The 20,239-nt window shown below is 46.2% G+C and overlaps 1 protein-coding gene across 1 annotated transcript in view; it reads right to left on the reverse strand.

Annotated features, from left to right (window-relative positions):
• CFAP54 (cilia and flagella associated protein 54) overlaps nt 1-20,239 on the reverse strand; it is a 1,106,494-nt gene that overhangs the window by 712,349 nt on the left and 373,906 nt on the right. The window contains exon 30 of the mRNA XM_029597529.1: nt 10,737-10,863. Within this exon, the coding sequence (XP_029453389.1) occupies nt 10,737-10,863 (127 nt within the window). The remainder of the gene's footprint in view (nt 1-10,736; nt 10,864-20,239) is intronic.

Genomic DNA, 20,239 nt, shown 5'->3' on the forward strand with positions numbered 1-20,239 from the left:
TGAAGCAGAGAGCTATGCGTGAAGTATCAGTTTTTCTTCTCCCCTGCCGTTGAAGCAGAGAGCTATGCTGGATATGTATTGAAAGTGAAGTATCAGGCTTATTTGGTTTGGGGTAGTAACCGCCGTAACAAGCCAGCTACTCCCCACTTTGTGAGTGCGAATCCTTTTTTCCACATTTCCTCTTGCTGTTGTAGCTTAGAGTGATGTTGGAGTCACAGTAACCATGTGTATGTTTATTGAATAAGGGTATTATCTCCAGGCAGTAGCCGTCATTCTGGTGAGCCACCCACTCTTTATTGACGGCCTCTTGATTTTATGGATCCACAGTGTTCCATACTTGACTCAAGACCACAAATTGTTTTGTGTGTGTGTCACAAGACAACTGAAAATCAGCAGGGGCTCAAGAGCCCAGCAGAAAGAAAACTGTGGTTTATTAGTAACCAAGTAACAAGACAGATTGGGCATGCAGAGCAATGCTCAATGTATCTCCAAAAGGAACAATGGGCATGGAATTCACAAGTCCGCCCAGAGACGTAGAAGCAAGAAGTATCTGGGTATGCAGCAGACCCCATCCACCAAGCTACTATGAGTACAAGATTTGAAGGGTTATTTCTCCCCAGGGAGCCCCATGCCAAGAAGTTGAGGAGAGCAGTGAGCCACTGCCAAAACTCAGCTAAACAATGTACTTCACCATTAGGGGAAGCCAAGCGAAAGGGAAGCACCTTAGCCAGTGAACTGGCTAAAGCAGGGAAAGGATCACATACTTTTCCATGAAGGCATATGCGACAACCACTCCCATGCACTCCCCTGGCTTCCTCCTGGACTGTCTGACTGAAAATTAGAAGAGGTGAACAACACAAGGAGGCAGACCCCTGGGCTGCCATATAAAGGATACAGAATCTAGGCTGTAGAACATACAAAGGGGAGACTTCTCAAACATATGACTTCTCAAACTTAAGACCTGGCTGTTCAAAAAAGCATTCCCGGACACTGATTAACCCTTGCAGCCTGTTGAACTACCTCCCATTGTAAAAATGTTAATTTAATGTAAATATCTTTATCTAATGTTATCCTCTCCCTTTCTTCTCTACTCCCAGTTCTAGTACCTTGTTATTTGTAACTGCTTCCTCCTCACTAATAGGTTACTCATTTGTTCTTTGTACACCCCTGTTCTATGTAAACCGGCATGATGTGATTGTATCATGAATGCCGGTATATAAAAATTTTAAATAAATAAATAAATAAATAAATATGAATTCCCTTCCAATCCCTGCAGGGAGTTGCCGCTGAGGCAGGTATAGCCCACAGGGCCTATCTCCCTTCAGGAAAGATACTGAGAAAGTCCTAGACTTCAGCAGGATGAGAACAACCTGAGGGAGAAGTCTGTAAACCTCTCTGCTGAGAGAAAAAATAGAAAGAAGCAGTCCATATGGAAGAGGACTTCCTCACCCATCTGGGAAACCTGAAGGTACCAGAGAAGGAGCAGACTGACAATCAACCAAGCCTAGGCATCAAACCTATGGCTCAAGATAACCATTGTGCCACCTGATAATGTCATGGCACACCAGTGAAAACATCTGCATGGATAGAGACTGCCATTTCTGCCAACAAATGAACTTACCGACAGGGTCACCTCTGAAAGAGGAGAAAAGAACCCATAAATGACTGCAATATAAATGGGGAGCCATTTTTGCATGATCCTCCACCCCCAACCAATGTTTCCCTAGATAGAATGAGCTGTCAGAAGGCTAACACAAAAAACCAGTCAAAGTGACTCAGCTGGCCCACATTGCTGCACTAATTCGTGTGAATCAAGGGTTGTGTTGACATCCTGGTTGGCACCACACAATGGAGAGGGAATGTAACTAGGAGGTTCCCGCTAAAGGGGATCCAGAGAATAAGCCAATGAGGGAGGAAGGCCATAAGGGTCTCGTCCGCTTTTGAAAGAGGAAGGTACCCTGATATCCATCCCAAAATGGAGTGAATAGGATCATATTCTTTGCCAAGACCTCCCAGAGCACCAGCTGTTGCGGTCCCGGTCGCGAGTCCTTACCTTGGCACCTGGGGAGAAGTGCCAGCAAGTCCGGGGATCCTCTGGGCCTGCTTGGGCCTCCGTGGCGGCGCCTCCACGAGGGAGACGCTGCTGAACACTGCGATAGCTCTGCCCCCTTAGGCACGCGCGCGCAGAGAGGGAACCCTTTTAAAGGGCCTCTGGCACGAAATCGCAGCCAGCCCCTTTCCATGACATCAGACGCCGGCGGGGATTTAAACCCAGCGTCTGACAGAATATCCCTGTCTTGCAACATGGTTGACTCCTTGGGAGTGGTGAGTTGCAGTTCCTGCTTGTTCCTGCTTGTTCTCTTTGTGCCTGCTTGTTCCTCGGCTCCCGCCTCGGATCCAGTTCCTGGTCTTCCGGCACCCAGCCCTGTGGGTCTCCAGACGCTGGGATCTGTCTCGCTGCTGCTCCGCTGCCACTCCTGTCTGCAGTTCCAGGTGCCGGTCTACTTTCCTTCGGATTGTCTTAAGGTTTTGACCCCAGCTTGTCTTCTCGTGTGCTGATCTCCGCCTGTCCTGACCCTGGTCCATCTTCTCGTCTCTCCAACCTCCATGGTCCGCCTAAGTCCCAGCGGTCCGGATCCTCATGGGCTCCTCCTGGGGGGATCTCGGGCTTCCAGGGTGAAGTATTCATCAGTCTTCAGCTTCTGATCTGCCTGCCAGCCTGCTTCCTTCAGCAGAGATCTCTTCCATCTTCTCTCTGTCCAGCCGGTCCAAGGATCCACTTCCCTGGTCACAACACCAGCGACTGTAGCACACTGGTAAGGGATGTCTACTAGCACCAGAAGAACACACCACACATACCAGCAGGCACCTAGTAACAGTGGTGCCCCTTCGCTTAATCTGCATTCTGTAACAGCAGCGCTGTGTACCCTTGCTGCAGTACTCTGTCAAGCCAACAGTGACACACATGCTTGAAAGCACCAGTGAGTCTAGCAGTCCATGCTGTGGCCTGAACAGGCACAAAAAAAAGCAGCAGTGGACTGTGTGTGAGGTGTCACCATTAATGTTCAATAGCACTCCTGGGATACATTAAGGCACTAAAAAGCACCCCTGGCGCCACCTGCAGATGGCTCCTGATAGTGATCAAGATGTACTGCCATGGAGCACCTGGCACAGACAGCCCGGCATGGAAGTATATTTGGTACACACGGTGATGGTGCACAATACCTACCACATGCAATGGATGTCACCCACAACAGGAATGCTGGTGACCACACCTGTGGCGATGTGGTAGCTATTCATGGCACCTGGAACTCCATGGTGCCGAATGTAATGGTAGTGCCCTGGTGGTTGTTAAGCGCACTCTACGCTTATGGCCAGGGACACAAGAACACTTAGACTCAGTAGAAAGTATAATTTCTTTTTATTAATCAGTATAAGTATTCTCGGGAGATGATGGGTACTGGATGCCCTTTGTCTGACAAACTGACCAGCATCTCCTCGTATACAGGAAGTGATCCTTCTTTTATAGATAACATACCATATTGTTGAAGCTTCTAGACTTGTGTGACTGCCCAAAGAATCATTTACATAGGCTGTCATGTCAACAGCATGATAACATCATCCCTAACTACCCCTGATTAGGTTTCCCAGGAGGTGTAGCCCATTTACCATGGCTTTCGAGTTAGTCCTTTGTTCTGTTAAAATCTTACTGGTCAAGATAATTAACACGTCTGTAGCTGTGTTGATACAAACTTTGGAGAATAGCGCCTGAAGCTCCCCGTTGGTTTCTTCTTTGTGACCCTATGAATAGGCATCACCTTTCTGGTGCCAGCTTGTCTGCCTTTATAGATATCCAGGGACATTCTGTAAGTCATGCTCAGAAAGTTACGAGTTCATTCAGCCCAGGCAGGCTAAAGAAAAGCAGAGGCTTCTGGGGATTTCCTTCTCCATGTTGGTTTTCTGTTCAGGCATACTTCTCATGGTGCACCTAGTGAATGAAGGCATAGACGATACTTGCCAATGGCAACCCCACTTGAGGGCATCCACGGCATGTGATAGCAACCATGGGGCTTGATGGCAATCATAGTGCATGGCAGCAACCCTGGTGCTCGATGGCGCCCAGGTGTTTGAGGTGAACATGGTGCTCTATGCGGATGATGGCGCCACTGGCAGTCACAGTGGCTGATGGCATCCAAGCTCCCACGCTGCTTGATGGCATCCATGGCACCTAACAGTATCCACAGCACAGAATGTTGAGACACTGGATGGTGACTCAGGCAAGCATTGGCACATCTGGTGCTCGATGGCAACAAAGGCAACCTTGGTGCCTGATGGGGTCAAGACTCTTGATGGTGTTGAGGGCCTCCAGGGTTTTCGCTGGTGTCCATGGGACTCAATGGCACATGGCGCTCAATGGCATCCATGGTGCCCCATGGCACTAAAGGTAATGATGACACTCCTGGCATTCAATGGCAGCGGTGACACCATGCCATTCGATGGTGCCCATGGCACCCTTCTGGACAGCACTGACAATACTCGTTTGAGCTTCTGATGGTGCTCGATGGTGCCCATGATGCTCAACCCAAAGGCATCAACGGTACTTGATCTGAAGATATTCACTGTGCCCATGTCTCTTGATAGTATCCATCAATGGCACCTATGGTACTCGACTGCCCCCATGACGATCGATGGCATCCATGGTATCGATGGCCACCATGTCACAGTGCTCGACAGTACAGATGCTGCTCGATGGCATTGATGGCTTCAGTGGTACCCATGGCACTCAACAGTATCACTGGAACAGATGGTATTCTACAGCCACTATGCCACTGTGCTTGAATGCACCCATCCTGCTGGATGGCTTTGATGGTGCCCATGGCACTCGACAGCTGCCATGCCACAGGGCTTCATGGCTGCCATGCCACTCAATTGTATCAAGCAGGTTGGTGGTGCCCACGGTATCCAAAAGTGCCTGAGACTCTTGCTGGCCCCGAAGGTGCCCACAGTATATGATGGCCTCCATGATGCTCGATGGCATCAATGGCACTCCTGGTGCTTGATGGCCTCCATGACACTGTATGGCATTGATGGCGTAGTCAATGAATGTTGGTGTCCATGACCCTTGAACCGGGTGCTGACTGGAGTCCATGGTGCCCAATGGCGTCATGATGTCCATGGCACTTAATGGCATCCACGGCACTCGATGGTGTCGTGGGCATCCATGGTGCTCAACAACATCCCTGGTGCTCGAGGGCATCCATAGCTCTCGAGAAAGCCCCTGGCGTTCAATGGAAACTGCGGCACTGCTGGCACTTGACAAACTCCTAGGGCCATCGGTACTCTGTATGCATGTGCACAGGCAACAAATTCCGGGCATGGCACTGATGGTGCATCAGCGAAGTTGACTGCCCAGGCTCCTGCTCACCCTCTCTCCAAAGGAGATACATTGCAAGATCAATCTGACATGCAGGAGTGGAGGCCAAGTCAATCAGGGCACCAGCCAAGAAGACTAGTTCCCTTAAATGTGGGGAGGATGAATTCTCTTCCCCTTGGGAACATCTGGTCCTGAATTTCTTAACGGACTGAACCTCTGTTGATGCCCTGCGGTCGGACAGAATTTCCTGGAACTCCTGCCTAGGAAAGAACTCAGGCAAATTCCCAGCCCAAGGCCTACTTGGACCACAACAGACTGCACACTGCCAGCCCGAATAGGTACCTGATAAAGGCAAAAAACTGATAAGTTAGGAGAAAGGGAATAAACTGCAGAGCAGGCATTATTTATTAATGGGAAAAACTTCTCTCGCCCAGTGCACGAGGCCCACCATGCAGCCAACAGAGAGGTGCTAGAAAGAGAGAGAAAAAAACAAATTAAACCCAAACTACCGCAAGGAAAGTGAGAGAAAATAAAACTACCAAGACTCTGCATGAATAAAACAGCTGCTTGCAGCTCCAGAAATGTCACAGCCTTAGTTGTGAGGAGAGCAAAGCTGAACTTATGACCACACAGCTTCATGGAAAAAGAAAGACTGAGGGACTCAAGCACAAGGAGGGGACTACAGCTGCACATGCACAGTAGAGCATGCTGAAAACTCAAGAGTCTTTCAGGCCAATGCAATATCGGCCGAGCACACAGCTTTACATGCACTTGGATGAGCGTTTTGGATGCGCACCAAAACCCCTCATGCAATAAGGGGATTAGCATGTCCAATTCAGCGCAAAGCTAATAGCGCTCATCATATGTAAATTCATGTTTATGAGGCTATTAGCTATTACCCCCCAATGAAAAAAATAAATGTGCGCCTCACATGCACATTTTGACTCTCAAAATTTAACGCCTGCCCCCGAGCAGGCATTAATTCTTGAGGAGCCTCAAAGGTTTACAGAAAAGCAGTAAATACTAGAGATGTGCAGCGATACTACACTTCGGTTCGGGCTTCGTTTTCAGCCCGCCACGGGAAATTTCGTTTTTACCACGGTTTGGGCTTTTTTTTTTCGGGGGGGGGGGGGGGGGACGCCGATTTTCGGGTTAGCACGTGCTAACTCCCTTTAATGCATGCTAACTCCCATTAGCACGCACTAACATTTTAAAGTTAGCGTGCACTAATGGGAGTTAGTGCGCACTAACTCTCGTTAGTGCGCACTAACTCTCGTTAGTGTGCACTAATCTGAAAAACAAATTTTTACGAGATTCGTTGAAATTGTCTAATTCGTGTAAAATGAATTCACATCCCCTGCCTGCCTCCTGCCCCCTGCCCCCCCTTGTATCTACCCCCCCCCCATCCCTCCCCAGTTACTTAGTTAATTGTTCTGTTACTGTGTTATACGTTATATACCGTTCTCTGTAAAGGCTATGCCTATATATCTTCTGTTGTAAGTTACTTGTAAACCGGCACGATGTGCAAACGGTTGCCGGTATATAAAATTAAATAAATAAATAAATAAATAAATAAATCCCTAGAAAATACTGCTTTTCTATAGTTCATTGACTTGATATTGTGGTGATATTAATTCGGAGGAACCAAAAAAAGGAGAACTGAAAAAAAAAGTGTTGCTGGCGGTCAGGTTAGAAAAACATATGCTCAGTTAACGAGTGTTCATTTTCCTAACTCATTGCTGTACACAGTTTAGGAAAACGGACGCTCAATTTTACGAGAAGACATTTTCCTAACCCACTGACAGCTATATCTCCTGGGCACCCAATGCCGAGAACGCACTAGGGATGCAAAATTTTCCCTAGTGCCTCTTTTTTACTGCGGAAGCCCATTTAAATATGAAATTGGGCGCCCAGGAGAAATGAATCAACGCGCGTTAAGAGAGTGGGCGCTCACTCATGAGCTCCCATTTAACAAGCACCGAAATTGCATTGGCCTGTTTGAGATCAAAGTTCTATGCCAGGCTCCATCAGATGATGTCACCCATGTGTAAAGACTGCCATCTTGCATGTCCTTGGAAAACATTGTGATATCTTCCCAATGCAGATGGGAGTTCTGCGCTCTCAGCTTTTTTGTTCAATATTTATCTTTTTCCATTATGTAAACATTTGGACAACCTGGGAGTTGAGTATCAGCTCTGTGCAAAAGATATTCAATGTTATATACCAGTATCACCCGCATTAGATGCTGCAGTAACCATGGTGGAAAGTTGTTTGACACAAAATCAATCATGGACGACAATTAATCAATTATCTCTGAATATAGGTAAAACCGAGATAACTCTATCTAGCTAAATTTCCACCTTCAAATGCATTACCTCCTGTGTCTATTGAAGGCTTAACCATTCCTATTTCAATGCTAGCTAGGAATCTAGGAGTAGTTATTGATTCCTCTCTCTCTCTCTCTCTCTCTCTCTATGATCACATATCAGCTCTGTGGTTACAGGGGCTTCTCAAGTTGCATTTGCTACACATATTGAAGCCAGTCCTCTCTAACAGTTATTTCTGAATTGTTCTTCAGGCCTTTGTCCTGAGTGGCATGATTACTGTATTTTGCTGTACCTTGGACTATCTGCATCATCTCTGAAGGCTCCGCAGGCTGTCCAAAATGCTGAGGCTCAGCTTTTAATTGGTGTCTGCTTGAAAGACTGCATCACACCAGTCCTAATCACATTGCATTTGTTACCAATACATTTGTCGATAAAGTTCAAAGTTTTGACATTTGTTCTCTTAAATGCAGTATTATGAATTTATAAACCAATAGGATGTTTTTTGCTGGATATAACTTTTATGCATATGGCTCGTTTATGCAAAAATAGGAACAAGCTTTTTTTGGTTGCCAGACTGTCATTATGGAATTCTTTGCCCGATGAACTGAGGCTGAGCAGGAATTCTGAGTTTTAGGAAGAAACTAAAAACTTTACTGTTTGAAGAAGTGTATGAAAAATGTTAGGATTTCATCTGCTACGCAGCCTCATCCTACCCTGCCTCCTGCAATGATGTCTCCTCACCAGCAAAGGCCTCCAATGAGCTCCATTCCAAGCTACCCAAGTCATCTAATCACTGGCCACCTGACTCAGCCTGCAGTGCAGTCTCTACTCCACCAGAGTGCTCAGAAAGCTTCATCTCCAGCCTTGCCAAGCTCGGCCTTGCTGTCTGCACCACACTTAATCTCCAGTCACATTTAAACCTGCCTTGCCAGAACCTAGATGTCGTGTCATGGAGTCACTCTTGGCTCTCTGACCTGGCCTTCTTCTTTGTTCTATGCCTTGTCACCACCAGGCCTTCTTGTTCTTTGCTCTTTGACTTGTGACCTACAAGCCTTCTTTCTCCTAGTACCTTGCTTTGTGGCCTATTCAAACCTTAGTCTGCCTTGCAGCCTATCTAGGCTGTTCTCTGCTCTTGCTCTGAGGCCTACTCTAGGTCTATACTTACATTGTGGTCTTCGGGCCTGCCATTACCCTAGTCCTTGCTCTTTGGCCCACTCAGGCCTTACCTTGCTCAGTGGTCGTCGAACCTCCAGCTTTGCTGCCTTCAGGCTTCAGTGTTTTCTGTTCTGTGTTGTCCTTGTCTGTTCCTAACCTAGTCTGCCTTATCTCAGTCCTGCCCTAGTCTTCCTTGTTTAGTCCTATCCTTGTCTGGTCTTGTGGTGCCCTGTCCAGTCCAGTCCCCTGTATCATTTTCCTGTTATATCTTGCCCAATCCTTTATCTATATCTAGCCCAATCCCTGCTCAGTATCCAGTCCCCAGTATGTTCCAATATCCAGTAACAGTCCCTTGCCTGTTCTAGTATCCAGTCCTCCTTGTCTGTTCCAGCATCCTGTCCTCAGTCCTTGCCTGTTCCAGTTTCCAGCCTTTGGCTCCCCATCTGTACCTATACCCAGACCTCTACTTCCAGTGTGTCTCTGCCCACAACATCCAGCCTGACTGTTCTGGCTTGACCAGCTTTTTTAGCCTCTCCAGTTAAGCTCTACTGGCCCTAAAACCCAAGGGCTCAATCTGCGGGGGAGGGGGCTGGATTGGCAGAAGACAGATCCATTTCTTGCCCTGTGGTCCTGCCTTGCTCCTGAGAGGGTATATCCTGAACCCAGCCCTCGTAACAGAAAAATTGCAACATAATATAAGTCTACCAGAGTTCAAAAAAAGATTAAAAACCTGGCTCTTCAGTCAGGCTTTCCAATCACCAGAGTGTAACTAAGCACTTCCTCCTGACTTTCAGATCCTTTCATTGCAGCGTATCACTAACATCACAGACACTTAATTTTACACCTTCTTAATCGCAATTTGATCTTAACATAGACAAATCATATAATATATAATTGTATTCTTGTATAATGTTTGGTAGCCCGGTTGTCGCTACTATAGTTCTTTGTAAAAAGTTGAACACACGTTCTGTTTAATGTTAAATGTTAATTTATTATGGTCACTTTTCAATGTTCCTTGTAATAAGCCCAGGCTGGACTGTCCCAACCAGGGCAACTTATTGTTTAATGTAAACCGGATTAATTTGTATTGTATACAGGAATTCCGGTATATAAAAATTAAAAATAAATAAATAAATAAAATAATGAGGTAATTGATGGCAGTGCCCTCAAAGCAAAATGTTTTTCTCTGAGTTTGTTGTTGATAGCAATTATTTTGCATTTTAAGCAATCTTCGGTCATCAGTTATATTTTTTGAATAACCTGTTGTGTTTTATTATGAATGCTGTATCGTGAACTGCTTAGGATTTGGATTGGTTATCAATAAAAAGTTTTAAATAAATAATTGTATGTCACTATTTTGCCTTCTAGCATGCTGCTCTTTTCCTGGTCTCCTTTCCCTTTTTATCCTGGTCTGGCGTGTTTGAGAGCATCTGATTCAGAAATCGCTGACACCCAGACCATGTTTGCTTCTTTAATAAGAAATGTTCATTCACCCTAAGCTCCTGCTTACTTATAGTCTCACCTAATACAATATATATGTGTCTTCCCTTTTGAATCTATCACGAAAAAGCTGGGTGAATCGATATATTTATTACAACAGTTCTTATGAGCAGAACAGCATATCTGGTAAATTGGCAAGTGGGTCAATAACTTTATGAGCCTGATTTATGAAACATTTTCTCTATTTCTGTGCCAAGGAAAAAACTCCTTTAATTGTTATGTTTTCAGTTTTTAGTAGTTTGGGCAGGGCAGACACCAGCTATATTGTGGGCTAAAAAATGTAGCCCTAACAGACTACAATTTAAAATTGTCCAGGGATTTGCAAAGACCAGGAAAAAAATAAAGCTTTGTTACTTGGTCATAAACCAAGTAAAACTTACTTTTTCAAAAAGTCTTGAATATTGCTGGTCCACTCTAGGGCTTCTTCAAATACCTCTTCATGTACTGTTCTGTGCAGTACTTGAACAAAGAATTCTAAGAAACGGTTCTTCCCCTTAAATTTCATCACTGTGTAAACATTTGAAATCAAATAAATAATCTCTCCAGACAGGCATTTCAAATAAATCATTTGGGGTTTTTTACATACACTACAAAAAGATTTGGTACAAAATACAATATTATTGCAACCTGTCATACTGTCATAGAGTAGTAAAGGCTGTTAAAATGGTTTGATTGAAAGGCACAAATTTTATTTAATTCTAACACAGTTTTGGCATAAAATATGACCACCCTCCCTCACCACCAGACTTATTTTAGAAATTACTTTATCCCCCAGGAATTCTGCAGAAGTGTGCAATGCAGAATTTTCACAGCATTACATTTCCTATGCAAAATTGTAGATTTGCTCCACATGATCTGGCATGCGTTGACCGTGTGGGCAGGAATGAGGAATCAGCATTGGCTCACATGGCCCAGGAAGTGACAATGTCAGTCTGCATGGGCTGGAAGGAAAAAGGGGCACTAATAGCCTATGCAGACCAAGAAGGGGAATGGAGTGTGGAGTGCGAGGAAAGCAAGAGAACAAACTGAGGAGTGAGAAACAGAGTTAGATGTTGATTTGGGCGAGAGGAGGGACAGAAAGAAAGGCATGGAAGAGGCTGAGAGAGAGAAAGTTGAAGGTCAAGCTGTGGGGGGAGGGAGAGAGTTAGGGGTCAAACTGGGTGAGGAGGGAGAGAGGAATCTGGGGGATGAGCTGAGCAGGGAAATAAATATGGGGGAGACAGAGCCAGGGGCTTGTAGGGTGGCATTCCAAGTCTGGGAGACTAACACAGAAAAGCTTGAAGGTGGAGACAGTGAATTGGGTAGGGAGGAAAAGTGTGAGATGGGAGGGAAGTTAAGCTTAGGGGGGCAGGGGGCAGAAGATAAAAAGCTGGAGGAGGAAAGAGTTGGGGGTTGAACCTGTGGGGGATTGAGCCTAGAAGAGAACAGAGAGTTGGTGGAGGTCAATTTGGAAGGCTGGAAGACTTGAGGGCATCGAGCATGGAGTGGGACTGAACTGGAAGATCAAGCGTGAAGATTGGTCAAGCTAGAGAGGTCAGCTTTATGAGGCACAAAAAATTTTAAATTCTGCATCTTTGAGTGGTAACTATTTTCTGTATTACATTTTAAAGTCATTATTACTCAAATACAAAAGTTCAATTTTATTTGGAGAGTATGACTGAGTGTCTGGGGTCTTTTCTGGGTATCTACTAGTTGAGAGAGGGTTTGCAGGTACTTTATAGTTGTACCTGGATGGATTGCTTTTAGTATTAATTTTATTATTGTTATAATATACTGTATGTTTCACTAGTTGGACAGTAGCTAGACCCATCCTTAAAGCGACTAGGGTCAGATTCAGTTATACTTCTAGTTTTTGTTGCATTACTATATTTTATTATTTTATTATATTTATTGTTATATTATGATATATTATTTACTGCATTACTATATTATCTATAACTCATTTTGAATTGGTCTTTTGATCAAGAAGAGTGGCATATAGATGTAAATTCACATAACATAACAATGCTTGGTTCCACATCAGAGTTATCACTCACTGGAGGCAATGAAGACAATACATTGAAATTCTCAGTTCAGTGTGCAGCAACATTCAGAAAAGAATAGAGAATAAAACTGAGAATATCATAATGCCTCTGTATAAATCCATATTTTGACCAGTTTAGGTCAAGCCATCTAAAAAATATATAGCAGAACTAGTAAAGGTACCAAGAATGGCAACCAAAATGATAAAGCGGATAGAATGACTCCCATATGAGAAAAGGCTTAACAAGTTTGAGATCCTTAGCTTAGCAAAGAGATGTCCTAATGGTTATTCAATAGACGTTTATAAAATCATGAGTAATGTGGAACAAATTAATAGAGAATGGTTATTTACCCTTTCAAATAATACATGGATTAGAGTCCAAGAAACTAAATGGAGGCAGATTTAAAATAAATTTAAGAAAGTATTTTTTCACTCAATACTTACTTAAACTGTGGAATGTTTTGCCAGAGCATGAGGTCAAGGCAATTAGTATATTTGGACTTTAAAGGAAAATTAGTTTCTTACCTGATAATTTTCGTTCCTGTAGTACCACGGATCAGTCCAGACTCCTGGGTTTTGCCCCCCCCCCCCCCAGCAGATGGAGACAGAGCAGTTACCATAACAACGCTCCGCCTATAAATAGAATAATAGTGCCTCCTACAGTCTGGCAGTATTACTCAATGTCAAAGCAGAATGGAACTCTCAAAACCATCATAACTATATATAATAAAAGAAACAAACTGGGAGCTGAACCTTGAAAACCCCACTTGAGGACAAAACATTAAAAATCTCTGTGAATCTGAAATAACGAAATAGATAAGAACTGAGCAGACTCTCCCGTTCTTCCATGCCTCTGACAGGCGGGACTCTGGACTGATCCGTGGTACCACAGGAACGAAAATTATCAGATAAGAAACTAATTTTCCTTTCCCTGTACGAGCCCGGATCAGTCGAGACTCCTGGGATGTACCAGAGCTTTCTTACCTGGGATGGGATCCGGAGAGGCCCACTCGAAGCACTCCCTCTCCAAATCCTCCCGAAACTGGAGCCTGGACATCCAATCTGTAATGTCTCGCAAAAGTATGCAGAGATTTCCACGTAACCACCCTGCAAATTTCCTGCGGTGATACCATCTGACACTCTGCCCAAGACACCGCTTGTGAACATGTAGACAGGGCACGCAGATCCGTAGGAGATAGGCCGAACTAATAGCCTCCTTTAGCCAATGAGATATAGTAGCTTTGGACGCCTGCTGTCCTTGTTTAGGACCGCTCCACAGCACAAAAAGATGGTCAGTCACACAAAACTCATTGTTAACCTCAAGGTAACGCAACAAAGCTCTGCGAACGTCAAGCTTCTGCAAGTCGCTAGCCAAAGGATCCGAACGGTTTAAGTCCATGAAGGCCAGCAGCTCCACCTGTTATGCTCGGGCTTGTGGACCCTTGGGCTGACGTGAGGATGGAATACCTTGCGGAAGTCCCGTAGGCTCTCACGCCGGGTGGCGAGGTAGAACAAGAGGCGGGACCAGCTGGCCCTTGGCACTGGGGCTGAGGCGAATATCGAGGCGATGAAGCGATGAGGAGAGGCGCTGTGTCTTCACCACTGGTGGTCTGCGGTCCCCCCGGGAGGAGCCCGTAGGGACCCGACCGCTGGGACTTAGGTGGACCTAGGGAGGTCAGAGCAATGGTGCAAAGGCCAACTGGAGCTTCGCCCTGGAAGCCCACGGTCCCCCCAGGAGGAGCCCGTAGGGACCCGGGCCGCTGGGACTTAGGTGGGCCTTTGGTGACGGAGTCTTGGAGGGGTCCTAGGTCGAGTGCCAGAGGGTCGTCGCTCACCAGTCCGAAGTTGTGCACCAGAGAATCGCCGCTTGCCAATCCGAAGTCAGGAACCAGAGAATCACCGTAAGCCAATCCGAAGTCAGGAACCAGAGCATCACCGTAAGCCAATCCGAAGTCAGGAACCAGGAACACCAAGACGAAAACAGGAACCAGCGTCCAAGTACAAGGAACTCGCCAAGGCAAGCAGACTAGACAGCGATGGGACGTTGCCGAGTCAAGGAATGAGCAGAGGAAGCCTCCCTATATACTTCCTCTGCTCTGGATCATTGGAAACAGGTGAGTCTAGTTAAAGGGACCAGGTCCCTTTAAATGCAAATGAGTTGACGGCGGCCATCTTGGATCTCATGGCGGCGGCCATCTTGATCTCCCCGGTGGAGGAGAGACGCCGCTGAAGGAAGCAGGGCGGCTTCCCCTGCAGCGGACAGCACGGGCCCGAGTCGGAGCCCTCCCGGGGCTTTCCTGGCGCTGAGAGTCAGGTAGGGGAACGCGGTCGTGGGGCGCCACGGCCGCGGAGCACAACACCACCGATTGGTTGACATGAAAAGAGGAACCCACTTTCAGCAAGAAAGACAGAACCATCCTTAAAGAAATGCCCGAATCCGAAATCTGCAAAAAGGGTTCCCTACGGGAAAAACGCCTGGAGTTTCGACCAACAGAAAAATCTTACCTTTAAGGTAAAGATCTTACCTTTAAGGTAAGATCTTTTAAATCATTAAAAAATTAAAAAATTTTTATTAAATATAAAATTATTTATTTAAATTAAAAAAATAATTGTATTTAAAAAATTAAAAAAAAAGATCATTAAAAAAGGACCACCAGAAAAATCACCTTTAAGGTAAGATCTTTTAGATGATCTCTTCAAAGGCTCAAAAGGTGCTGAGCAAAGGGCAGTGAGGACTAAATTCAAACTCCACGACGGATAAGGATGCCGAAGCGGAGGATGCAAGTGTTTTGCTCCCTTAAGAAATCGAACTACATCTGGGTATGCCGCTAACGCTACACCCTGGATGGAACCACGCAAACAACCAAGTGCCACAACCTGCACTCTGAGAGAACTACATGACAACCCTTTAGAAAGACCGGATTGTAAAAAAACATAGAATATCTGACACCGAGGCCCAGGTAGGCGCAGCCTCATGGTCCAAACATCAAGACTCAAAAACTTTCCATACTCTAATATATGTGAGATTGGTAGAAGTCTTACACGATCGGAGAAGTGTAGTTACCACAGCCAGAGAATAGCCTTTGCGAGTTAACCTCTGCCTTTGAAAAGCCATGCCGCTAGACAGAAGTGATCGACGTCCTCCAAACAAACAGGCCCTTGATGCAGCAGGTCTGGGAGAGCCGGAAACTGCAGAGGACCGTCCACCACAAGATTGAGAAGGTCTGCAAACCAGGGACGTCTCGGCCATTCTGGAGCTATCAGAATGACCTCCATTGGATGGATCTCTACCCGCCGGAGCACTTTGCCGATCAATGGCCAAGGTGGAAAGACTTATAGAGAACCTTGGTGGGCCAAGGCAACACTAGGGCATCTACCCCTTCTGCTGCCATCTCTCTGCTACGAGCGTAGAACCTCGGCACTTTGGCATTCTGAAAAGTTGCCATCAGGTCCATGCTGGGTGTGCCCCATGCATCGCATATGAGTTGAAAGGTGGTCTCTGCCAGCTCCCATTCTTCGGGATCTATACGGTGATGACTGAGAAAGTCTGCCTGCACGTTGTCCATGCCAGCGATGTGAGACGCTGCTATGCTTACCAAGTTTAGCTCTTCCCAGCTGATCAATTGGCGAGCTTCTATTGCCACTGGTTGACTTCTGGTTCCTCCTTGGCGATTGATGTACGCCACCATGGTTGCATTGTCTGAGAGAATTCTGACCGACTTGCCCTGGAGGAGAGGATGGAAAGCTTGCAATGCTAACCATACCACCCTGGTTTCCAGTCGATTGATCAACAAGAGCTATTCGACGGGGGACCAAAGTCCCTGCACTGATTTTCCTTGGCATACCGCACCCCAACCTGAGAGACTGGTGTCTGTGGTGACTACTGTCCAGTGGGGCACCTCCAGGGGACCTCCTTGGGTTAAATTGTCTGTCACTAACCACCAATCGAGACTGGCTCGCGCTGTCTCCGTAAGCGGTAAAGGTAGATGAAAAAACTCGGAGACTGGGTTCCATCAGGAAAGTAATGTAGACTGTAAAGGTCTCATATGAGCAAAGGCCCAGGGTATCAGTTCTAATGTTGAAGTCATCGACCCAAGAACCTGTAAATAATCGACCCAAGAACCTGTAAATAATCAGATAATTGCACTCTGCTCAACCCGCCAAGTTCCGCCCAACTCTCCTCCACTTCGATCGACCACTTTCCACAAAGTAAGAGACCTTGGTGTGCTTGTAGATAACCAACTCAACTTTAGCAAGTTCGTAAACAATACAACCAGAGATTGCTTCTTCAAATTGCAAGTCTTGAAAAAACTAAAACCACTTCTGCACTTCCGAGACTTCCGCCTGGTACTTCAATCTATCATTCTCCCTAAACTGAATTATTGCAACTCTCTCCTCCTGGGCCTGCCCGCCAACACCATCAAACCACTTCAGATGGTCCTGAATGTGACGGCCAGAATCCTCACCAACACCAAAAAAAGGGAACACATTACCCCTATCCTCCAGAACCTGCACTGGCTGCCTATAAAATTCAGGATACAATTTAAATCCCTCATGATGATTCACAAGGCTCTTCACAACATTTCCCCCCTCAACTTATCTTTTCAACTGCAGCAGCACACTTCCAAGAGACCGATCAGAAGTGCTTACCAGAACATGCTTCACACACAGCCGGCTAAAACATTTCTAAGGAAACGAGCTCTGTCCACCGCAGGTCCCCCTCTCTGGAACCAGCTCCCACCGGACCTCCGCCAAGAACCCTGCCTTTTGACATTTAAAAAGAAGCTAAAGACTTGGCTATTCACCCAAGCCTTCCCTGAGAGCTAAAACCTGATGAAGTGATAAACGATATCTTTACCACTGTACATAAGTTTCCTTAGTTTGTTCCCTGTTACAGTTTAGCCTGTTTATGAACGTCTCCCAAAAAGTTTTCTTGTTAACCTGTTTTAATGTATTTCACCCCTGAGGTGATTGTTTAGTTCCATGTAAACCGGTGCGATATGTATTGTATACAGGATCACCGGTATAGAAAAAATTAAAGATAAATAAATAAATACATAAATAATAAATAATCTCTGACTCTGGGTGGGTGCTTGAGCATTAAACCTTGAACTTGGACTTGCAGCTTGGAGATGTGCTCCATGGTAAGAAAAACTCTGCCGTGCTGAGTGTCGAAAAGAGCACCCAAATATTCCAATGACTGAGTGGGCTCCAGTCGGCTCTTGGCGAGACTGACTACCCAGCCTAGGGATTGCAGGAGCTGAAGTACTTTCTGAATTGCCTCCTGGGCAAGTGCTTTTGACTTCTCACGGATCAGCCAATCGTCCAAATAAGGATGCACCAGTAACCCCTCTCTGCGGAGAAGGGCTGCCACCACCACCTTGGTGAATGTCTTGGGCGCTGTAGCCAGACCGAAGGGTAGAGCCCGAAACTGATAATGCTGATGCAGAACTGAAAACCGAAGAAACCTCTGGTGGTCTGACCGAATTCCTATGTGAAGATACACTTCCGTGAGGTCTAAGGATGCTAGAAACTCTCCCTTGAGAACCGAGGCAATGACAGACCAAAGTGTCTCTATGCGAAACCAGGGAACTCGGAGACATCTGTTTACACTCTTAAGATCCAGAATGGGTCAAAAAGATCCCTCCTTTTTTGGCACTATGAAGTAAATGGAGTAACGGCCCTTCCTTCTTGCCTCTGGAGGCACTGAGACGATGGCTCCTAGTTGTAGAAGTCGTTGTAAAGTGTCCTGCATCACTCTTCTTTTGGTTTCGTAACCGCAGGGAGGACGCCGTGCAAAATCTAAAGCGTAGCTGTCTCTTATCACGGTAAGGACCTATTAGTCCATCGATACTTTGATCCATTCCTCGTAAAACAGGGACAGTCTGCCCCCTATCTCCGGCACCGAGGAATGGACCTGCACCCCCTTCATTGTGATGCTTTTGCACTGGAAGCAGACTGGGAGTTACCAGGTTTGCCAAATCGACGGCCCCGAAAAGACTGGGACCAAGTCTGTTGCCTGTTAGGAGCTTGCCAAAAAGGGGCTGAGGGCGGTCTAGATGGACAAAATCTTCTATTCCCTCTTAATCTAACCTGAGAGGCAAAGGAACCTCTGGATTTCGGTCTATCCTCTGGTAACCAATGAATCTTATTCTCACCCAGAGACTGGATCATATCTTCTAGATCCTTACCGAAAGTAGTTTGCCTTTGAAGGGCAAGGACCAGTTTCTCAACCAGAGGAGCCTATGAGCTGAGACAGCTGAAACCATGGATCTGGCCGATGTACGCAAAAGATCATGCAGTGCATCCACGCTGTATGCCACCGAAGCTTCCAGACGACCTGCCTGGACCGACTCTTCATCCGATCAGCGTTAGCTTGCAATTGCTGAACCCAGCAAAGACTCGCTAGTAAGGCGAAATTGCTGCAAATAGCCGCACGCATTCCCAGTGCAGAAACCTCAAAAATCCTTTTAAGTTGCACTTCCAATTTCCTGTCTTACGGGTCCTTGAGTGCTGTAGCTCCAGTGACCGTAATTGTGGTCTTCTTGGTAACAGCGGACACTGCCGCATCTACCTTGGGCACTCAAAGCAGCTCTAAAGCATCCTTTGGCAGAGGATATATCTTGTCAGTGGCCTTACTCAATTTCAAACCCAGATCCGGGTATCCCATTCTTGGAAAAGCAAATCTGTAGCTGAGAAATGAAAAGGAAAAGAAGAAGCAGTGCCTCTCAGACCCAGCAACTCAGGATCCATAGCACCCAATTTAGATTCCTCTGGGGGACATTCAATGCCCAGGACAGCTAAAATAGCAGGAATAATGGGTCCCAACTCCTTCTTTCTAAAAAGGCGCACCGCCTTTGGGTCATCCCCCTCCGCAGCATGCGTCCCATGCATTGCACTATGGTGCTGTAAATCAGAGTTTACATCCACCCCCTGCGGGGGTTTGGGCTGGAGGTCTGGGCCATCTGGATCAGTGTCCTGACTAGAAGTATCTGGAGTAATCTGGGAAACCCCTGACCGAAGGATACGTTTAGGCTGAGTAGGCTCCGCACCTACTCTTAGCAGAGGACTTAGAAATCTGAGAAACATCCTTTTTGCCAGATTGCAGCTTCCCTAACTTCCTCTCCTTGTAAGCTTTATGGAGCAACAACACAAATTGTGAGGAAAAAGAGAAAGGAAGAGGAGTCAAAGGCCCCCTTGGGGCTATCCTCCATGGCAGGGGAAATAGGGTATGAAGGTTCCCTATCTGTTGGAACACCTTGCTGGGGAGAAAGAAGGAGGTAAAATCTCTTCCCCCAGCGCTGCACTAGTCACAACCCTGAAAGATTGAAAAAGAGCCCCCTTTCCCGCACTGAAAGGGAACTGAGCAGCTTTAGAGTGAATTGCAGCAGAGGTCCCCACAGGGACTTGGGCAGACTTTGCTTTTGCTAGTTTTGCAGAATTAAAATTTTTTCCGGCTCCCGACGACCCCTCTCCACCTGGGATACAATCAGAGCAAAGATCCTCCCTAGAGAGTTGTGCACAGGCCGACCTGCACGCGCAGCAAACTGATGAATGCGGCATCGAGTTATGACAGAAAAATTAAATTAAACAAAATACAACAAATTTTGACAAAACTCGTGAAGAAATAGCCAAAAACAAAAAAAGCAAACGCCGCACTGAGACAGGGAGAGAGAGAGAGAGAGAGTGGACGCGGGAGAAAACGAAAGTAAAACCTTTTTTTTTCTTTTAATTATAAAACTTGCCCAGCAGTGGTCCAATGTGCTGATCCCTTCGGATGGAGTGAGCCGGGCTCCCCAGTATCGTACCCAGCTGCTGAGAAGATAAGTAGGGCCCTCGACCCTGTGAAGCAGCTGCCTC

This window comes from Rhinatrema bivittatum, chromosome 4, assembly GCF_901001135.1.
Source record: "Rhinatrema bivittatum chromosome 4, aRhiBiv1.1, whole genome shotgun sequence".
NCBI lineage: Eukaryota > Metazoa > Chordata > Amphibia > Gymnophiona > Rhinatrematidae > Rhinatrema > Rhinatrema bivittatum.